The sequence below is a fragment of the Xyrauchen texanus genome, chromosome 19 (genome assembly GCF_025860055.1).
Source record: "Xyrauchen texanus isolate HMW12.3.18 chromosome 19, RBS_HiC_50CHRs, whole genome shotgun sequence".
In the NCBI taxonomy this organism is placed as follows: domain Eukaryota; kingdom Metazoa; phylum Chordata; class Actinopteri; order Cypriniformes; family Catostomidae; genus Xyrauchen; species Xyrauchen texanus.
In genome coordinates this window covers 25,130,424-25,154,307 of record NC_068294.1, presented here as the reverse complement: position 1 = coordinate 25,154,307, position 23,884 = coordinate 25,130,424, and the positions used below count along the sequence as shown (strand labels likewise).

Here is a 23,884-nt window from a genome sequence, read left to right as displayed (position 1 = left end):
GTGAGCAATTTAAACTCTCTTTAGCGTGAGGAAGAGAGAATGGAGGAAACATTAGCGTATCAAAGAGCGCTACCCTCTAACCCCTCTCCATCCCTCTGATCAAAGTTAGCCTTGAACCCTGACCGCTGTATAAAAAAAGAAAGAACTAAAAATATATAGCTGAAAGCAGCAATAATGGGCCCAAGCACAACTGGTCCATATCCACCCAGTGGCTTTTTGAAAACAATGCAAGGTGGACATATGCGTTTGGCATTAAACATTATTTTAACAATTTTGAAGCATTTTGAGTAAATGTAAAGTCTGTTGTAAGAACCACACTTCCTGCTGCCAGGTGGTGGTGCTATGACGGTGACCCAAAATAGTCAATTCCATGTGATTAGCCCCCAAGGCTAAACATGAATCTCTAAATCACACATTGCACACAAAATATACGAGACACTTTCTGTTTCCCATTTTTCACCATTTAATGCCTCGCCATGGCAACACTTTTCGATATATCAAAATATGATCGCAATTTAGCACCTTCAATGTTTTGACATAATGTTGTCTAAATGTGGTGACAGTATTTATATATATATATATATATATATATATATATATATATATATATATATATATATATACACCAATTTTGGTGGCTGTAGGTGAAAATGGGTGTGCTACAGAGGCTGTCTTACACATTCATTTTAAACGGGGCAACAATTATGTTGTCTTCACAGTCTTTGGTTTCCAACTGTGTTAGTTTCTCTTCCACTAAGGTTTAAAGTGTGATAATGAAGTAATGTTTTTTTTTTCCTTTCAATCTAAAATTCAGTACAGTTCCTGTTGCAATTTATGAAACAAGACTTTACTTTTTATGCTATGTGCTATTTTATTGTATGTCTAATTAACGACTAGTAACAGTGACATAACCACTTAAAATTGTGGAATTTACTTTAATTTACTAACTAAATATAAATTTACTTGACTGAATATGCCGTGTGTGTCCACTTGTGGCCACAAGATGGCAATGTTGTGCTGTAAACAATTATTAATGCGCTTCCATTCCCACTGAACCATGATTCAGCCCCCCCGCACACACAAATCGCAGACTCTTATTTGTCGTTATAGTATGTACCTACAAACTGTCCACACATTTTTACTAATTAACAAAATCACCACAAATTAAGACGAGCATTTCCATGTTTAAATTAGCTATAGTGTCAGGCTGAGACACACAACATAGCATAAATAAATCCGGATTATGTATGATGAACAGTGCAGTATTAAACATACAGTAGTTACAGCGAACTGCTTTCTTACAGACAGACCTTGACACTTGAAGTAGGCTACATTCATATAATGTTCCTCTTGCCACGCGGATTGTTCTATACCTTTTATTATCTAAGTGACAGTATTAGGGTAATATGCGTTTTTATTTTCCCTTCTTTTTGCAAATGGTTGACATATACAGCCTTGCAGTTTTAAATTAACAAAATAATATTTAATATTTAATATATATATATATATATATATATATATATATATATATATATATATATATATATATATATATATATATATACTTTGTTGCACATTATGATTTATTATGATTTATTTTTGGGCATTCAATTCATTTATAAGGTATTATGATATTGTGATTTATGTGGACATATGTTTTCTAAATGAAAACTGTTTAGTGATAAGAGTAGTGATAATATTTAAAGTTTAAGAATTGTAGAAAGGGTTCCAGTGGGCATGGATGTGCCTAAAATGCAAGGCAGAGTCAATTATTCAATTTTTGTTTGTATTTTTTATTGTATATTTTATACAGGCACATACACACACACACACTTTACATATAATTAGTAAATGTAAAGAACATGTTTGAGCAAAGTAACTATGTGTACAGGTTCAATTCACTTTTGGGCGCATCAAAATACAACGTCTCCACTGAGACTCCTTGTGTAGTTTCTACCACTTTAAACTGCTGTGGGAATATAAATACAGAGGGAAGAGCAGAATTCCCCTCTGCCGGACCAGCACTGGATGTACTCTCCTACTTCTGTCCTCTGTGGAGTATTTTGATTTAGCTGTGGTGCAATCATTTCCAGAGCAGGAATATGCTCATATTTTTTTTATTTTTTTTTTATTATTATTATTTTTTACATTTTCTAAAAAAAATATATATATATATATAAAGTATTGTTAGTATATATATATATATATATATATATATATATATATATATATATATATATATATATATATATATGCTAACAATACTTTATAATTGCATCTTTATAATAAAACGTTGCCTACCTCAAAACTACTTTTGTGTGGATAACAAAAAAGTGCTGCTATTGTTAAATCGTCTGTTATTATACATGTATATTCGTATATTATTACATACTGTATTTTAATATTATCTACTGTATCTGACAAACCTGCTGTTAAAATGTTGGGTCCCATATATGGCAGTACAACAGCTTATTCTGAATTTTACAGTTTTGTTTAATGCGTTCACTGCTGTCTACACACTGTCTGGACTGATGTTTTACAGATGATCACTTCTGTCTAACGACTCTTATAAAAACATGCTATGCGTCGTCAACATTTTGAAATCTATTCGGCTAAATAAGTGTTACATATAACATATAAGTATAAAAAAAATTGTACAACAAATGACCAGACAACAATAATTTTGCCTTACATCTGTTTACAAAATCTTTGAACTAGGCCTACTTATTTATACTACAATGACATAATATACCTAATTATTAATTTCCTCATATTAGTTATCAAGCATCATGAGATAAATGTCTATCAAACCCACATTTAATATCAACTTAATATTTCGATGACAGTTTGCTCTCTTTTAGTTTTCATAATACTGTTAATTTAAGCTGCACAGCATGCTTACTAACTAGGCTATATTTTCAACATTTATCATTGTAAAATTACTATTTAAAATACTAATATGAATGCAAACTTTCTGGGCAGTTTCCAAAAACAACCCAACATTATTAAAAAAATAACCCACCATAAATCAGCGTTCATGTGAACGACATCAATTTGGCATCAGTCGCGCGCTCCGGTAGTTAGTTACTCGCGTGATGTTTAACGCGCGCATAACTCCTTTTCGGCTTTCTATCAAAACACGCTGCTCGCTATGTGGGCAGGACTGGCTGTGATATCTAATTAGGCGACGGGCTTCGTGGTTGGGTGGACAGCTAATGGCAGTTCTGCTTTACTTATATTTGGGGGGCGGCCCTGCGCGCGCAGTCACTCCCTCCTCCACCTCCTCTTCCCTTTGGGGTTAGTTTGCTTGTGTTTAGTTCCCAGAGACAGTCAAATCGGATTCCTTTGGGAAAGGACACAAATCACTCCCGTTTGAACAAGGGGAGCAGCGAGGGATCTGCCTCCACAAGGGTCCACCACCTCTCCTGGTTGATTTCAAATTGCTCATTCATGTGATTTGATCAGAGAATACTCTTTGTGAGGACAAGACAGGAAAGGGAAGGAGGAGAAAATAAAGAAAAAGTGTCTTTGGATGATGACATTTGATCTTAGCCTAAATGAAGCCCGTTCTTGATCCTATTGTTTCTTAAAGTGACATTAGACTTTTTTGTTGTTGTTGCCAAGGTGCGCTCGGTAGACCACAGGGACCTCCAGTCTAATCTCACGCGCCCCTCTTCGCCTTACAGTTTTTTGATTGTTTGTTTGTTCTTGTACAGTGTTTCCCAAACCTGGATGTTGACAGCTCGCGTTTCTTTTGGCACGTCGCTCTCTTTTCTGTTTCAGGGAAGAAGCGCTAATAGAGACAAACACGGTGACACCTGCTCACCCATAGACTTCTCGTTAGCTCTTTTTTTACGGAGCGATCAAAAGAAGCGAGCACCGCCTGAGACGGTGACAGGAAAAGACTGTTTTCATGTTCGGGATTCAAGACAGCATTCAAAGGAGCGGGAGTAGTATGAAAGAGGAGCCCATCGGTGCCGGGATGAACGCTGTCCGGACATGGATGCAGGGTGCCGGAGTGTTGGATGCGAACACAGCCGCTCAGAGGTAAGCCGGCGGCGGTGTCCAGCGCTTTCAACACACGCTACGAAATATTGTTCCCTTATCATCCCGGGACGAGACAAAACCATCATGTTTAACATCTTAATCAGTACGCTATATTTTCTTATTAATAATCGGGTGACAAGAGATTGATTTATTGCTGCGATAAGTTATGACTCGTATAGCATCCTCTCAGGCATGCTGTCGGAACCATCCAATAGATGCAGTGATTGAGTTGTTTAATGGAAGTTTTTATTGTTAATACAAAAATAGCACGGCATGCAAATGCTTTTCGACAACTTGTTATGAAAGTTTCAAATACTGAATGGAAGAGTCGACTTTCTTTTTCTGAATAATGTCTACACGATATAGCCTAATGTTTTCAGTTTCATGTAGTTTAACTGTTTTACAAAGTTGATATATATATATATATAATATATATATATATATATATATATATATATATATATATATATATATATATATATATATATATATATATATATATATATATATATAACTGCAAGTCTGTTTTATTTTTGTTTATGTATTTTTCTTTCTTTCTGTCTTTCTTTCTTTCTAAATTAGCTGGCTACATATAAACAATAGTCGTTTTTAAACCATTAATAGGCCTGCTTTTAAATGTCTGTTTGAAAACACAGAAGAGCTTTTGTGCTAAATCCTGTACACTGTCAGTTGAGTTAAATGTCTTTAGATTTGTTTTTTGTTTTTTTTCTCAGAAAGTTATAATTAATTACCACATACATTATAATTCTAGGTTTTTAATGAATTATTCTGTCTCTCTTTCTCTTTTGTATTTGTTAATAGCGGAGTGGGTCTTGCTCGGGCACACTTTGAGAAGCAGCCTCCTTCAAATCTTCGCAAATCCAACTTCTTCCACTTCGTTTTAGCCCTATACGATAGACAAGGACAACCCGTGGAAATCGAAAGAACGACTTTTGTTGGATTTGTTGAAAAAGAAAAGGCAAGTAAATGTCTATATTTTCGATTGCACAAAATGTAGGATATGGTTTGCTTATTTTAATATAGTTTTTTGGTTTAATTGTAACATTGTTTTTTTGTTTAAACAAGTTTTGTTGTATATACTATTTTAAAAAATAATGTTTAATTATTTGACATATTACATAATTCATTACTTATTATTTCAAAGGAACGCAGGTTTTAAAAATGTTTATTTTTATTGTATTAATTTTTTTGCTTTCCTTCAGGGCACTTTTCTGTTGTTTCCTAATGCATCTGCAAACTTCTGTTAATTTTGCGTTAGGGTACAGCAAGGATGTAGTTGTGAGACGCAGGTCACAGAGTTAATTATTTCCTTAAATGTTATATTGCCTAAAAATCCCAAATTAGGTTGTTGTTAAATACTCTTTTAGCTATTTATGCTATTGTGTTGAACGATGGGCTACTGTAATAATGTAATATATATATATATATATATATATATATATATATATATATATATATATATATATATATATTTGGAACCATTTGGAAATGTATCTTTGCGCGTTAAGTGAAAAAATCATTATATAGGTTATTTATTATATAAATTGCGTTATATTTATAATATGCTTATATTTAGTCACTTATTCTTCTATGCATTTCTGCAATCACGTTTGGTGTAGGCTAATTGTAAATTACACAAAAATGTTGTTTTCAGTAGACATGAATTATTTTGCACTCGTTCATTTAGCTACTCAAAATTACCCTATTTTCTGTCGTACAGATTTCGTTACGGCTTGCTCTTGTGTGTTCTGTTCCGTTTTTTTTTTTTTTTTAATTTATTTATCTTTTTTATTTTGTAATTTTGCCTCCTGGGCTGGGGGAATAGCATACCTGACTCAAAGGGCCACGCAGGGCTCGTCAGAAATAGTCCAATAGGGCTTTGTCTTGATAACCTTCACATTTATTTTTTGCAGGAATCTACCGGGGAAAAGACAAACAATGGGATCCATTACAGATTGCAGCTTCTTTACAGCAACGGTAAGACGGAACGCATTCATCAAAGGCTGATTGAACTTTGCTTAAACACTTTCACGCAACACAGGATTTTGAATAAAATGACAGTGAAATAGACAAACATAGTATAAGTAACTAGACTGAATTTCAGCTCGATAATAATAATAGGCCTAATAATAATAATAAATTAAGATAATTAGCCTACATCTGAATGTATAATAATTGTTATTATTATTAATAATAATATTTGTATTATTGGATGAAAATACTGTCATATTAATTCGTATAATTGTTGAAGCAGAACTAATTGAGTCAATGTGCATCAAATTCGTGCCGTTGTAACTCATGAAACACCAACATGATCCCCATTAGAGCACTTTTCCGGTTGCGTGTTTTCCCGAAATGTTCACTTCATTTTTGGTGGAATCTAATGGCCTGACCAAAATGAAAGTACACTCTTTTCTGTCTCCTAATGTAGGTAGATGACATCCAGGCATTAACATTTGTTGTTGCGTTAATATATCACGTTCCTAACCCTTCTCTATAAGACGTTTTGAACATATATTTATATAAAATATAAATATCTCTGATTGTTTTTCGGTTGATTAAGTTTAAAAGAAAGCCATGCAAAAACTTGTGCATCACATTATTTTATTAGTTTCACAGTTATTCACGTGTTGCTTTTTCTTTATAAAACCTATTCTTATTATTGTTTGTGTGTCGTGTGTGTGTGTGTGTGTGTGTGTGTGTCTGTGTGCTTCAATTTGAGATTCATCCAAAAGCTAAATTTATTCATAATCCTTTAACCCTGTTAGTAGCCAATAGGGTCGGGTATATCAAACCAAGTTATCTAAACATTTGAAGCATCTGCATTACATTAAACCTGACAATGTGAATGGTAAATATATACCTGTCAGATTCATTGCCGATCCAAAATAAATTTTATCTGTTCATGTGTGTGTGACTTGCATTTTCTCATAAGCTGAAGAGGAATTCTCTTCTCTCTTCTACAGGCATCAGAACAGAACAGGACTTTTATGTACGCCTGATTGACTCCATGACCAAGCAGGTACGATGTTATTTAAAAATCCCCATGTTCTGCTGGTGACACTGGTGAATATTGTCAGAGAACCTGTGTGTGATGTATGCTTGGCACTTAGAGAGAGTGAATGTGTGGATGTGTGTCGTGTACCCTGGTGAGTTTGGGGTTACACTATAGCATACCTCAGGGGCACTGGGATCAGTTGGTGTCTAAATATGACAAACTCTCTCTGGGACATCATTTAAGATGACTGACTTTATGCATGTATTTGTGTATATGTGTGACAGTGAGATTGATTGCTAGAGAGAGAGAGAGAGAGAGAGAGAGAGAGAGAGAGAGAGAAAGAAAGAAAGAAAGAAAGAAAGAAAGAGAATAAGATATTTAGTTGTATTCACTGTCTGTCACAAGGGATTATCTAGTGATGCCTTGCAATGTTTAAAACAGTTTCAAAGTCAGGCTAATGGATTACTGAGTATGTACTGTGCGTGGACTACATGGAAAAAAATGCGCTTCATGTGGTAACATCTAAATAAATTGGTGTTTGAAATTAAAATAAAAATATTAATTAAATATGACTTAAGTCAACCTGGCTACACTTGGTTTTACCAACACAAATTTTTAATGGTTAAGCCAGGTAGAAATAGCTCTGTAAGGCAAACATTTGAGTTTAGATGTGTGAGATGTTATGGGAATCTCATAAGCTACGCTTATAGATTTATTTGTACATATATGTTGTCTAATGGATCGTGGGAGCAAATGTTTGTTAGGAAGAGTTTAGCTCAGACAGGTATGAGCATCATAATTGCATGATTGCATTACTGCATGACTTTGCAGGATTTGAACTGCAACCTTTACAAATTCTGATATGAGAAAAACCACACAGGGGGCAGTTAGAGAAACCTCTGAATTTCTTGTGCTTTCAAGCTTCAGGGAAGGTGTATCCAAAAACTCACTAACAGCTTAAGAGTCAAGAAGCCTATGATAGTCAATATGAAAATAAGTTTAGTTTTAATAAGTCTTTATTTGGGAGAAAAGGATTAAATATTAAGAAGGACAGAAAGAAGAGAGAAAAATAACAATATCTAGAATACACGGGTAAACCTTAACACTGAGACATTTAAAAATTAGATTAATAACAAACATTTATTGTGTTTCGCAGTAGCTGTTTTTTCTATAAGCTGATTTGGATCACAGTGTATGCACACATGTGTGTATGTGTGAGTGTGTGCCCCGTGTGTATAGATATCAGGTAATTAGCAGGCGCTGTGCAGTGTCATAGCAGTGACAGACTGTGTGAGTCTGTGAACGCTCTGAACACTTATATCATGTGATTTACAAGCCAGCATGCTTACCCTATTGTGTTCTGCCTCATTATGTGTTGTGTGTATGTGTGTACTTGTTGAGGAGTTGTTAGGGGGGAGAAAGTTTGTTTAAATGTGTGTATATATATATGTATATATATATATATATATATATATATATATATATATATATATATATATATATATAAAAACGTTTTTTTTTCTAAAACCCAATTTGATTTTTTTCAATTTGTAAATTAGCAGAGTATCTGCTTTGCTTTGTATAATGCTGAGTATAATGCTTTTATTTATAATAGACTACACATCTTAAGTCTTTAGTTTTTTAAACAAAATATTTTTAATTTATTATAGTTAAAATTGTGAAATAATTACAATTCAAGACACATAATACAAATGTAAATATGCCTATTTTTTGCAAGGATTGTTTTTATATTTTTGATAAGTAGTGAATACAGCATTTTCACTCGTAAACTTTTTGTCATGACCAACAACAGGAATTCTATTCCAGAACTCCTTCCACAAAAACTGGGACATTATAGCTGACGCAAACAATTCCAAAGCATGTCTGATTTGTTTGTGGTATAATGGTTTATAATATCTTCACATGAATGTTTATGTGAGAGAAAGCTAGGTGCTGTTACTGATGCTGATTTTTGCCCTCACTATGCTCAGGGGTTTGGCTGGCATGTAGCAGGACAGATTTATGTATGTGGGTGAAAGGCAGGAGCGTTGTGCTGAGGGAGAGAGACTGTTCTCTGACACCCCTGAGGTAAATACAGTGGCCAGGGGGACTGGCCCTGGCTCAGCCTTTCACTGAGTGTCTCAATAAAAAGCCGTTTATCTCCCCAGGGTTGTCTCCAATGTGCACATATATTACTGACTGATTTACTGGCTATTTCTGTGGCAAATGGCCCTGCCATACCTGTTAATGATGTGGTGGTACTGAGTGAACGAGAGAATGGGACTGTGTGTGTGTAAGAGAGTTTGACAGCCAAGCCAACAAGCTAGCATAATAAACTGGTACTTTTCCCTTGTGATGGTGTCAGATGGTAATACCATAGTACTTTGAAATGTGCTTGATACTGAACCATTACCATATTCATATACTATGGTATTAACATGATACTCCTTGAGGATACAATGGTATTATATCTAAAATCATGGAAAATACCGTGGTAATTTTTTTTAAAGTGATTGGGTACTAGTCAGGTTTCTAAAGCCCTATTCAGATGGAATTATTTTTCCAGAGATATTGTGTGTCTGTAAATTAATTATTACTCTGGACTTAAATTTTACAGTTGATTAGCACCGGATAAGTGATGTCTATATAAATCACAGAGATGGGTGTGCCTACTGCATTGACACACTGTTGTCACACATAACTGACACATCAGAAAATACATAGCAGTGCTGATTAAGTATGCATAAAACATGATCATATACAGTACTGTATATGTGATTATTAGAACAAAGTGATTGGTATATCTGGCTAAATACAACAGAACTGGTAACATTAGCGAGCCTGTAATCCTATATTACACTCTTGAATTAAAAATATGGACAATCTGTTCATTAAAAATATGTTCTGAAAAGCGGGGCTGCAGTGTCCGAACAACACACAAACCACAACACAATTTCCCCCATTCACTCTGCTCAAATCACAAAATCACATGCTTATGTACCTTTCTAATGGTCTTTACCAAGAGAAAACTTGCTCATTTATTTTTATTTTACATGGATTAAGAAACAATCTAGCATAAATTGCTTGAGAAAAACATGCATCATTCAGCATTTTCTGAAGTTGTGAAGCGCATCTTACATTTTCTGGTGTCTAATTGGCTAACATCCACTATTTACCGGGCATTTTATAGAACATAAAAGACAGCATAGTCTTTACTGGTGCATGAACATGCAGTCCGGAAAAAGTCTGGAAAAATTACTGACATGACCAATTCTCATGTGATAAAAATCATGGAGAAGCCCTGGTCATTAGTACATTACCCCATATCCCAATAAAAAAAATATATATATTTTCAGAATAGGGCTTAAGCAACAAAAGATTCTTTTACTACGTTTCCCAGAATCCTTTTCTCAGATTTTCCAGTTCCCAAATTTACATACAATACCTCTTCTAGCCGTGTTATGAAGACAAACTGGCATCGGGCCCCTCTTCTTGTTTTCTGCTCTTGTTGTCATTTTGACTGCAGCGTTTTTTTCTCTTCTATGTCAGCGTGAAACACAGCTTAGGTTATGAGAGAGTGTTAGCTGGTCTTTTAATGCCTTTCAGAAAACCCGGTCCAAAACCACTCTGCGGTGAGCAGTCGGCCTACATATGCTGAGTAGAGCTCGCAATATGTTTAAGATTTCCCATTAAAACCCCATAACTCTGTACAGAGAGGCTACAGAGCGCCTCTCCACTCAGCATGTGCTGGCTTTGGCAGCATCAGGCGGGAGGGCTGATGAGCAGGTTTATAGAGCTGTTCAACACACACTTCTCTTTAGCACTCAGCAAAGCAGTGAAGTCCAGTCGCCTGACCACACAGTTAGCTACTCAGAGCTTCTGTACACAAATAAATCTATTAGAGATAGAGATCAACCGATATTGGTTTCTGGATGACCGATACACTGCTCATTATTAGTGTCCAAAATCCGATATATTGGAAATAATTATTGTTTTATGACTTAATTTTAATACCAAATCATTCATCTCTTACCTATGGAGGTGAACAGCCTGCTGTATGAGACTAAAGGCTAATGTATACTCTGTCTCCTTTCAGCCTTTCAAAGTAGCCTATATTGTTTTGAACTACAACTACAATTGCTTTGTGATACTCTTTAGTACAGTCAACGACAAGTGCATTTACTGACAATGTGCAATGCCTTAACAGTGTAAATATACTTTGGCCGTAACAGTGTAAATAGTAAAAACGCAATACACACTTGTCCAAGGCTCTTCACTTAATTCTTGTGACTTCAAATTTTAAAACTTTCAAAATTTAAGATTTACACTACTTGCCTTCCACTATGTGAGTTCATCTTTGTTTTGAGCTATGTTTAACTTTATCGGTAAACCAGTATCATAAACCCGTAGAAAAATGCTTATTTTGGTTAAAAATATTGTTCAAACCAATTATTGGTCTATCAAACCATCTGGGCAAGGGCTGCGAAGATCATCATTGATTCAAAATAAATAAATATTTTACGTTAAAAATTACAAAAAAAAAAAAAAAAAGATTGTTTGTTTTAATTAATTTAACCCATTTATTTATACACTTGTCCAATACACTTCAATTAATGAAACTTAAGGTACTTTCTACAATTTGCTTTCCATTGCAGTATGTGAATTCAACTTTGTTAATGTATATGTTTAACTTTATTAGTAAACCCACTAGAACTGATAACGATTTAGAGGAAAACTGTAAAAAGTCGTCAGAAAAATCTTTAAAAATTACGATTATCTGCCTATGTTTATATTAGAGACAATTAACCATCTGGATGAGGTGCTGCAAGGATTGACTTTGCTTCAAAATAAATACTTAAGGTTAAACATACAAAAAAGTATCTAACACATACACATGAAAACTGGCATATTCTCATGTGCCAGTACCTCTCAAATGCTCTCTGCAGAGCACACACACACACACACACACACACACACACACACACACACACACACACACACACACACACACACACACACACACACACACACAAACAATAAACCCATGTGTGCTCTCTCAGTTTGCCTGTGGGAATGGTTGGATGCGGGGTGTAGAGGAGAAAGGCGAGGAGAGATGGAGCAGGGTGTCAAGCTGACAGGCCGTATCTGTGATCAGCGCATAAGCTCATGACAGATCTGATGAAGACAGTGCAGTAAAGGACTCTCTCTCTCTCTCTCTCTCTCTCTCTCTCTCTCTCTCTCTCTCTCTCTCTCTCTCTCTCTTTATCCATCTCTCTAACTGTTTCCCTCAACAACTGAAACACAGAACAAAAGCAAATCATACACACAACCCTTATGCGCACACACACAGCGCTGACATGCTTGTGTGATGGTAACAAAGAGAGAAATGTGTTTTCATGTATTTACAGTGCATTGTTTACATGCTTCAGATGAGGCTGTCAGTTCAAGGTGCCATTGGCGCCTCTCAAATGAGATTTGAGGAGCAGTCTGTGCAATATAAAATATGTATTAAAAGCGGCATCAGGCCCTAATGAAAGCTTCAAACACACACACACACACACACACACACACACACACACACACACACACACACACACACACACACACACACACACACACACACACACACACACTTCAGCAAAAGGGCGTAGACATTGGGGGGGTTGCAGCGTGAAGCATTTACCCATGTTCCCATTGATCATGGAATAAATAATCGGTGGTGGGGTTGTACTTGCTTGTTTTGATTATTGAGGGGTATACCTCTCCCCATCCCCCCAGGAATCTACACCCCTGTCTCAGTATACATGCCATGAATGTTTCATTGGCTCCGTGGCTCTCCTTAAGGAGAGCTTTGTTCAGAAAGTGCTGGACTGGAGCTGGCACGTAATTCAGGCTGAAGCTTCGCCTGTTGCTGTGTGTGTTTTCAGAGCTAAGCTTCAGGTAGATTCCCAAATAAATTTGTGCGGGAAAGGGGGAGGTCTTGTCTGTTCTTTCGCATCGGTGCCCCTCTAGCTGGATTGGTTGCTTGCATATTTTTCCTATTAATTACGGAAAAGGGTGTGCTTGTGTTTACATGCCAAAAACACTTCCCCAAAGTATACAACATGCAACACAGTGACACAAATCTCCTATATTAGATATTTCCTGTAATCAGTAGCTGTTTGGAGACCCCGATGATGTCAGATAGGACATGAATAGCCACTCTGTGCCAGGCCACATAAAGGCTTAGTGCTACTCATTTGCAAATATTTACACATACAAGCTTTGAGGGCCTAAAGATCCCAATGATTAAGGCTACTCATCTACAAGGAGAGTGTGTGTGTGTTTGCATATTTGTGGCAAAGAAAAAAAACATAAAAAATACTAAACAGCATAGTCTTCATGAATGTACTTCACTTATAATGTACAACTTATAGAAAAACAAAGACATGAATGTCTTTGTTAAAGCAAATTGGCGATGGTAATTGAGAATATTTGACATGATAGGAAGAGACATCATTGGCTACAAAAAAAGGCAGACCAATGATGTCTACTAGAAAAAAGATCAACCAATGATATTTACTAGCAAAAAGGTTGACCAATTATTTTACAATGACAAGCTTGAATCCAGAGGAGGACACATGGCTATAATTTTGTTCGCCTCTTAGAAGAAACGTTTTTGTTTTGTTTTTAGAGTTTTTCCAGTCACTTACTGTACATGCTCTTCCCTGAATAGAGTTATTCAAAGTCTGTTTGCAGGGGTATTGTGTGATAAATAGCCAAACTTATATATGAAATGAATGTGCGGTGGTGTAGAGGACGTCTTTGCTTGGCCTCAACTGCAATCTCTGCCTCTCTTTTACTCTCAGAATGCCTGCGGGTCGAGGATCTAGGCTCAGACAGTGATGCATGCCTGCACGCTTTTAGAAGACCTTGACCCTCATTTCCGCAATGTGAAACCATACAAACAAATGTCCCTGATCACCACTGTCCTCTAGCCACGGCAATGACAGGAAATAAAAAACCTCACATTTAAATGAACTTTCTTCTACCCAGTTTTTGTGTAGGTCAGGGGAGGATTCATTTGCAAACCTTATTTTCAAACAAGCGTTTTTGTGTAATTGAAAAAGGATTGCGCACTTGTGATGGAAACAGTGTCTCATTAGAGCCGTCTGCTGTTTTCTCTGTGTCTTCAGTTGCCATGGGTGGCATATATATATGTGTGTGTTCAGAGCGAAAGGGAGAGTGAGTTATGGCAAACATGTTTCTGTGTTTAAGCCTGTTTGTGTGTGAGGGACAGAGAGCAGCCTGTTAATAAGCTGCACTGTGTGTATGTTTTGAGTAGAGTCACTTATTCATGGCTGTGGGGGACATCTTGTGTGGAATTGGCTGATGGAAACAAAGCTGAGGTTTTTGGATGAAGTGTTAGCTGGGCCAGATGGCTCACCATGCTCCAGTCTGGCAGCCTGACTGCTTGCCGCGCACATAAACACACACATGCTAATGCACAAATACATGCGTGAATGCATACACATGAACCGAGCCACAGATGCAGGCTTATGGCAGCTCTCTCTCACACACATTCTCTCTGAAAGGAATATTTCACACTAGCTGGAGTACGACACTTATTTAGGGCAACCAATCATTAAACAGTTTATCACTTTCTCCTCCTTTTCTCTTTTTTTCTGTTTCACTTAACAAACTGTTTTGCCTTTTCGTCATATGAGATTTTGCTGATCCATAATGTTTTGTAATGCTGTATTATTAGCCATTAGCCTGTAAAGTGTGGGCACTGTGGCAAGGGTGGTCGTATATGACATTATGAGACACGCTGTATGCATTTCTTTTGACTCACTATGTCTGTTATCATTTACTAACCTTCCATTCAATGAAATTAGACATTGACCAGTGGCTGTCAAGATCCAAAAAGGACAAACAAAAGTGACCATCAAAAGTACATTAGTCCATTCGACTCATGCACTAAATTCCAAGTCTTCATACATATGTTCCAACTTGCTTCTAGGAAGCGCCGCACCAGGCTTGACACCAAACTCGCACATCTTGTTATCGAACCGAAAGTTAGAGCACTTAGGGAGGTGGTTAGGTATCGTTTTCCATTGCAGCAGGCAAGTGGGCATTAAATTACTTACTTTGAGCCTGACTTGTCTTGAGCCAGACCACCCTGAACATAGTGGCTCTGTGCAAGCCTTCCCACAGTGCACTGGGCAGTTGTGATTGATTGTTTTGCTGAAATGAAAGATGGAAATGAAATTTAAAGCAAAGTGTTTACTAGGTGCAACTAAATGTAGTTTTCTGAGACAATGATGCCGAAACCGACCTCGGGTGCGTTTCCTAAAAGGAAACTATGGTCGCAAGTAGGGGTGTAAATGTTCAAGGTATGATTACCTTCACAAAAAATACTATGGTATCACGGTATCACAGTATTCAGATGCCTTGCACATTTTTTTTGCAGTTTAATATTTATTTAAGATGTACCGTATTTTCTGGAAATAAAGTCGCACCTGAATATAAGTTGTACCTGGTCAAAATCGTGTTCAGAGAGAAAAAAGCAATACAGATAAGTCACATCTCTGTATAAAGCCCTATACGGATGGCAGTTATTTTACATGGGGATGTGTGGTAATTCCAGCATTTACAGGGGGTAGTCATTGATTTTATTGCCATCCGAATCCAAAATGTCCAAATGTGTTTTTCTCCCAACTCCCGCGAGAAAATTCCCGTCCAGATTACCTACTACATTATTTACAGCCAAACATTATTTATTGACAAACACCAAGGTCGTGTGGTAATTTATTTACTGTCTGAATCCACATCTCTGAGTTTATAATCCAAAAGCAGTTTTGGAAATCCTTTTTGATTACTGCTAAGTGCCATACTTATGCGCTGCGCATGGTTTCAGCTCTGGCGTAATCGACAGTTGTGAAAGTTACAGGATTGTGTAATAGACATTTTTGAAATAATTCACTGTAACAAAATTACTTATTAAGTAGAACGAAAAGAAAAACGCGAGCCAGATCACGTACATTTTTTAAAATGGTTCATCATTATGGCAGCAATGTAAAAATAGTAATAATATTTTAACATAGAAACATTTACTAAATACATTTATACATAGGGTTTGCATGACTTCTCGTATTTACATGTTGAGTGTTCCCAGAAAAGTTGCTGGGTTAATGTCTAACTTATTTAAAGGGTTTAAATTCCACCTCCACTTTTTAAACACACTGACAGATAATTTCAAATGATGTCCATTATTTTGATAGATAAAACATGGATGTGCGACATAGTTACTACGGTTTCGGGAAACAGTCATGACTAGCTAGTTAATTTCTCCAATGATGCATCGTACTGTGGTGGTTTAGCAGTGAGTTATGCCGTTGTATGGGAAACACACCCCTGATCACTTCCATGCTGAATTAGATATTTCAACAAATACTTTCTGCCAGATGGAAGAAGGGTCACAATAACTGTCTATGAGTGGCTGCAATGTGTGTGTAATGTTTCATGCGATGTTTTTTTTTTTCCTTCAATGAAATTATGTAACCAGACATCAACCAGTTTTCTCATTGTAGCATTTAAATACTCTGAGAATTAGTCATGGAAATTCATAGATGCTCATTACAGAGCATCAACATTTACACCATAAGGAGAAAATGTTGTTTGTCAATTTCCTCTAACCATGTTTTCTACCCTCTTTTGTCTATCAGGCAATTATTTACGAAGGTCAAGACAAAAACCCAGAGATGTGCCGGGTTCTGCTGACGCACGAGATCATGTGCAGGTAAGACACATGTACACCAATACAGCCAAGATACACCCCTCACATGCTCCCTCCTTCACAATTACACAATCAAGCTCTTGAACCTGTGTGCCTACCTAACTCTGCCTGCTGACTTTGAGGGCTTTACTTTGGCTGAATTCTGGTCTTGGCAAGATCACAGGCCTCTGGATCCAGCGTTGGTCTGACAGGGCTGAGCTTTCTGCTTAGCTGCCCATGGCTTCTCTCTCACACACACAGCTGTAGGACTTGTACTGAAAGCCCTGTTGTAACATTAGAACTACAGGGGAGGATTGATTCACATTATTTAAAAAATCGCTGAAGGTCACATCATCATGCTTTAATTCATCATACATGTCTGTCTAAACTGGAATAAACTGTTTACTTCTATTTAGGATGGATGCAGTACGTTTATATGAAGGCAGCCTCAGAGCTCAAGTTTAGAATTACAATGCACTATTACACAAGACACTCCCAGATCATTTTTCACAGGCCCAAATGGGACCCTGATAAAGTTACGCCAGCCTGTTTCCTGTCAGAACTAGAAATGTTCCTTTCCCAGACTGTGGCTCTGTCTTCGAAAAATAAAGCTTGAATTTGTCCAAGAAGATGCCAGGCAACATTTCTAAATTTGGAGGCTGATGTTTCTACATTACATTGATTGGTGGTTCTCATTTTATTTTCAGTTGAAACAAACACACACACAAAAGATAAATACACTCCTGAGAAGGTACATTTTGAAGTCACCTGAGTTGTAGCATAAGAAATGGAGAGTCAAGAGATGAGAAATGGAGTAAGGATGCACCTTAATGCGGAGGCGACTGTACATTCTGAGCAAGGCTATTCTCTCTCTCTCTCTCACTGAATCTCTATCCAGGTCATCCACTTCTTGCTCTGTAGGAGAGGAAAAGAGATAGAGAAAGCCGTGCACCTTTAATTAAAATCAAAAGATAAATTCCTTGCACTTAAAACTGGGTTGTTGGGATTGTGGAGGTTCTTTTTGGTTGAAGTGGAGAGCATTTGAACAGTTTTCTACTAAAAATATCCCACTCATGCTTGGTTAATTAGGACAAGGAAAAACTCATTACTCAATAAGAATCCTCTTGTTATTCCACAGCTAATGAATGCAGCTTGCTTTGAGTTTTGACAATGAAATATGTGCAGGCAAGCCAAGGTTCTCTCTCTCCTTTTTTCTTTCAATCTTTCGCTCCCGCTCACTGCCTTTCTTATGCACACACTCACAAATGCACAACCTTCTGTTATCTCTCTTTCAAAACAGACTCCCTGATTTAAAGATCGGTATTGACAAAAACACTTAGTCTACAAAGACTCAATGCATCAGCTTTGATCTGTCACTCCAGGATTACACAGATCACATCTGAAGTACATATCTGTATTGGAATAGGAAGGGACACTTAAGCGTGTTGCAAAGTCTCTCAAATATATTTTCTTGGTTAAACTCCAAGGAGCTTTGCAAAAGCAGCCAAAAAAAAAACAAAAAGATGGGCCTATTTAAAATGAGTAAACAACCCATTCTCATCTCAATCTTCCTCATTCTCCTCTTCTTCATCTATGAGGTGTTTAGATGCTGAGCCTGTGCTGAGAGAGAGGCACAATTTCCAGTCTGCAATTAGACTCTCCATTAATCGGGGCTGTTAATTGCTGTACGCCTTGCCATTAGCAATGTGGTGCCACATGGGCCTGCGAGCATGAGACAGAAACACATTTTCCCAAACAACTCGCGTTACAGGCCAGGCTAGAAACAATTGTTCAAAAGCAACTTTGGGCCCTTTATGATTGAGTTCAACGTCCTTATACACATGGATTGATGAGGTTTGTTTGGTGTATGTGGTGCACTTAAAACATCACAAACACAAAATTATTAAAGGCTGCTGGGTGGCCACATTTAAAGAAATGGTCCTTTGTTTGGTTTTGGGAGGCTATTTTAGAGCAGGCCAAGGGCACCGCTTGGAAAGGACCTGAGTAAGGGCAGTTCAGCCTTAATGGCATCAGTAGGGGCCACATCCTGGTAATTACGTACAGCAATTTTGATTTAATTTCTTCAAATGCTTCGGCAGGAGGAAACGCTTGAGATTAAAGATTATGGTTTCCCTGCTGGTCCATTGGGATGGAGCAGAACGAGCAGGAATAGGAGAAAATTCCCTAAACACAGCCAGAGCATGCATGTAATAATAGCATAATGTTGATGGAGGGTTTGGTGGTTCATGGGTGGTTGTTTTGTGGTTTCCCATGGATGCTGGCTGATGATTGGGTTATTGTAGTGTCACATCCATTTATGCCCACTCGTGTATCCCAGAATGCTTTGCTCCTGTGGTCTAGTGGGGCTCCTGTGTGACCCACTTCTAAGAGAACATCGCTAAAGACTTGACTGCTCTCAAAGGAGAGGAAGAGAGAAAACGAGAGCAAAGAGATAGAGGTAAAAATACAGCAAGACAGCAAGGAAGAGTGAACTGAGACTTCTTTAAACAGAAGCCCTATTTAAGTTTAAGCAACCACACAGTGTCCAAACTCTGTTATCTGATTAACATCCCTGCATCCTCACCCCATTGGGATAAATTATCCACTCTGACACATTAATGTATATCCATTTGAGCTGTAGCGATGGTGCTTAGACAGCCAGTGTGTCTGAATGAGGGGGAGAGTCCAGGAGGCCAGGTTGGGTCGTGCTCGATCAGTGTTATCAAGCTCATCAGGTCTAAAGGAGCCCACTCACACACATATCAGTACTGCACCTATCATATGATGCCTCAAGCCCTACTCCCTCTGTCTCTCTCAGTCAAGCCCCTCTACCATCTGTGCAGGGAAACCTGAATCCAATGCCCCACCTGCTGTTTACCGCTATCCTCCATCCACTGAAGACACCATGTATACATCTCTTCATCACTCCTGTCTTTCTTTACTTGCTCATGCTATAATATCCATCAGTTGTTGATCAAAAACAACAAAAAAGAAACATTTAACTCTAATTACGCATAGAAGAGATGAGATAAAGCCATTCGAGTCTCTCATCATTTACAGATACTCTTTACAGAAATGCCAATTTCCTTAAAGAGAGAACAGAACTGTTTTTAGCACGTGTTCAACAAATGAATGTAAATACTTGTAAAAAGTACAAATTATGCAAATAAACAAGAAATATGTAACAAAACTAATAAATGCAATATAATACCATAATTATTGATTGAATACATGCATTAGGTCATTTTAAAAAAGCTCAAATGTGATAAAAATGAAGAAAACAAATAAAATATCATTAGTAAAATTAGTATTTTCATAATGTAACTAGTAAGAATGTCTCCTGTATAATAAACAGAATTAGCTGGGAGAGAATTTCTTACATACAGTATTTATGCAAAAAGTAAATTAGAACTGAAATACATACATATGAATCAATATCGAATCAGAATCGTAATCTAATCGAATTAAGAGTTTGTGAATTGGAATCGAATTGAGAATTCTGTATCAGTGTTCTCGCCGGCATATCCAAAGTGGGCAGGTGTTGTCATAAGCCTGTTTACATTCGAATATCAAAAGCAGATAATAATCAGATGTTTTCAAATCTCATGTAAACACTGTATTCTTTTTAAAAACAAGTTATTTTTAATTTGTGAATAATTATAATTTTGAATGAGCTGAATTTTGGTAGTTATCAGCTTATTGGTGTCTATGTAAACATGCTCATTGTCAACAATGTTTTGCCAAAATACCGCATTCAAAAGTTTCAATATGAAGTCATATAGTTCTCATTAAATTCTACCAAATGATCAACCCTTTGCTATCCAAATTTATGTTGTAGGTCTTTAACTCTTATTCTGTGTTGACAATTGTCTCATTTGTGTCAAATTTTAAGATAAACAACGTCGGTACATAAATACAACATAACTCCATTAAGCAATCAAGTTTTACTTTTGGAACATACTGTATCAGCAACTCTTATAAAACACAGACACCTTCTACCTTCTTTCGAACTTGTAATGTTTCCAGTATGTATGCATAAACGGTTTCCCCTTTAAGTCCACTTAACCCTTCTCTTTCACCTCTCCACTTTACCTTTTCCTTTCTTACTCTGTGCCTACTTTTCCCTTCCCCATCACTCAATAACTCTTCCCTGTTATCAGATGCACTTCTAATCCTTCAGTAACCATCCCTGAGCTAGGCAGTCTGTTAACAGTAATTACTAAAACACAGCCTGAGAGGCAGCATATTGTCTAATGTGTGTACAGCAGGAGTGGATGTCTGCCTTGGAGGAGTGAAAGAGAAAATGTTTTTTTAATTACTACCTCTCCCTTATCCACAGTGTTTGAGGTCAGTGTTGACATATGTGCAGTAACACCCAGGTTAACCACTCTCTTCCTCTCTTTCTCTCCCTCCTCACCTCACCCCTCACTACTTCAACTCTATCAGCCGATGCTGTGACAAGAAAAGTTGTGGCAACCGTAACGAGACACCCTCTGACCCGGTCATCATTGACAGGTAAGAACTGGATATTGGATGTTTCTATGTGTGTTTTGCCATATCAAATGGTCATTGAACACCTCGTCAGACAGAAAGTCCTCTGTTGAAGTCTTGAAATTGAGTTAGTGATGACATATTACGTAGAATCGTTCATAGAAGCTGAGAGTCAGTGATGAAGTGCAAGAATAACCAAAGTGATATTGCACTAAATAAATCTCATTCGAGTGTAAATCGCTTCAGAGTTTTTGTCCTAACCAGCTTTAACCACAACAATTGGCAGGACATTTTGCTGATTGTTTGCTTTATATTTCCCCCTGAGAAATCTCATGGTTCCAAAATCCCATTCAACATAGCTATATTAAACATGATCTGAATGGCTGTAATTGTGTCACATTGCACAACAGTTATGTTCATTGTGGACAGGCCAATTGCTTGTCACTGGAAACTTGTTGCATTGCGCCTGGTTGGGACACACTGTTAGGATAAAACATTACAAATCAAAGGTAGCAGTTTAAAGAATCCACCTTCATTAGGAAGAAAACAAAAACAACAACCCGACGACAAGAATCAAAAAGCCTTCTTGGGTCTATGTGCAATTTGTTTGCAAAGCAGTAATTGTTTAGTGACTGGGCAAGGCTGTTTTTGAGGTGTTGAGTATGTAGTATGTTATGCAGTCAGCGTATGTATGAATAATTAACTACAAAGCTGTGTAAGACTGCTCAAGACTGTGTGCAGTAAAGCATGTCTCCTACCTTCTCTGTTTAAAGAATACACAATCATGTCACACTTTTACTGAAAGCAGGACAATTTCATTTTCACTTCATCAAAATTGTATGCCAAAGAAAGCATATATTTCTGCAGATTAATGTGTTTATAAGTGTTGATAATTTGTGTTTAAGTGGTAAAGGTGTGATCTCATCTGTGTGCATGTGTTAATGAGTCACTGACCCGTGCTATCAGATAAACACAGCTGTAAGTTTGCCATGACTTTGCCAGCCAAAGTGTTGTAGGATTTTGTGTGTGTGTTAAAGAGACAGAGGGTTCTACCTGGCTGCTGTGTCTGTGCAGCCAGCCCATTTCTGCTCCACTGGGCTAGAACGCTTCACAGTTCTCAAAGACAGCTGCAGCCTTGTATGTACATGCTTACATACAAACAGACTACATATGCACCTTGACAGTCTTTCTTTAGTCTTCTCCATAACATTTGTCTAAAATACATCCTTTAGTCCTCTTCATCCTGTTCATTGATGTCAGTGCAGATGGGAACTTGAGTTTCCCAGTGAACGGTTGTGTTTGAGAATGGAGGTCATGTCAGAGTCAGCAGCTTTGTTGTAGGTCACCGCAGACCCCTCCATGCTCAGGTGTGAGGGCATGGTTAATTGACGGCAAATAAACAAGGAATTCGTTTCCTTTTCATCACGTGGCTCTTCAGGATTGTGAAAATAGGTCATTTGAAAAGAGAGTAGGGAGAAAAAAAAATGAAAGAGTTTACTGGAACTCTCATTTTGGACCAATATTTTCTTGGCTGCATTGATATTCCGGGGTTCCCAACAAACAAGTCACAAGATGGAACAGAATCAATTACGGCAACCGCAGACACTCGCACTCTTAAATTCATAAAAAATATGATTTTGAGCGTCTTCCCTTCCTTGAAGTTATTTAGCTGAATAAATAAGAGCTCATTAGTGTGGTCGTGTTTCAACAAGCTGATTAGGTTTTACAGCAGTAATTAGCAAGGCTAGCGCTAATTCCTCTGGAAGAGTAATGAAAGTGATTTCCTAATTAGCTTCCTCTCATAAGACAGCACAACAGGCCACTTCAGTGGAATGCCATGGAAATAAAGCCAACTAACAATGCTTAATTTGATTGTTAAAAGAACAAATCTTACTTGATGCTGTTGCTGTAGCTCTGCGCTAGGTGAACGCTAACAGGGCTGAGGTTCTCAGAATAATTTAGACTCAAATGACTTATTGAGAAGGTTTTGAAAATATGATTGGGTAAATTGAATTAGCCAAATGAAATTAAAACTGGTCTACGTTTTTCCTAGCTTTATTTTTAGAAGGTGTGTTTAGTTTAAGTTAGATGTCAGAGTGTAATCTAATTTCATGTGTCTGTGTCGTGATTGATTACCTATCTTCTCCTATTTTCTCTTTTCTTCTCCTATTTTAATTTTCAAGCTCTGTTAATGCCTCAGTAAGATTATTTCAAATACGTTAATCAGCTCTCATTGACACAGACACAAAAGGCCACTGACATCTAATAGCAGCTCTTCAGCTTTTGACTGCCTGCTGTTTCATCTCCTTCAGATCCCTTAGAAGCTCCTCTCTCTCTCTCTCTCTCTCTCTCTTATTCTCTTTCTCTATTTCTCTCTTATCATTGTGTGTGTTAGGAGTAATTGAAGCTCAATAAGCCATACAGTGAAGGAGTAAAGGTGTGGTTCTATCTCCCTGGGAACATTGCGGTTGATGCCTTCATCACCACGGATACTCTGAACTCTCTGCACTCTAAAATCACTATCAGTGTTTAAGAGTTCCCGTGGTAACCGTGGGAGTTCTGTGGCTTTG

General features: G+C 37.3%; 1 protein-coding gene across 3 annotated transcripts in view; it reads left to right on the top strand.

Moving 5' to 3' along the window:
• Nucleotides 1-3,362: 3,362 nt before the first annotated feature.
• Nucleotides 3,363-23,884, top strand: part of LOC127659694 (transcription factor COE1-A) — a 154,090-nt gene continuing 133,568 nt past the window's right edge. For all 3 annotated transcript variants that reach the window (XM_052149631.1, XM_052149630.1, XM_052149628.1), the window contains exons 1-6: nt 3,363-4,047; nt 4,870-5,026; nt 5,982-6,045; nt 7,035-7,090; nt 16,774-16,847; nt 21,270-21,338. In XM_052149631.1, coding sequence (XP_052005591.1) covers nt 3,914-4,047; nt 4,870-5,026; nt 5,982-6,045; nt 7,035-7,090; nt 16,774-16,847; nt 21,270-21,338 — 554 coding nt within the window. In that variant the 5' untranslated portion in view covers nt 3,363-3,913. The remainder of the gene's footprint in view (nt 4,048-4,869; nt 5,027-5,981; nt 6,046-7,034; nt 7,091-16,773; nt 16,848-21,269; nt 21,339-23,884) is intronic.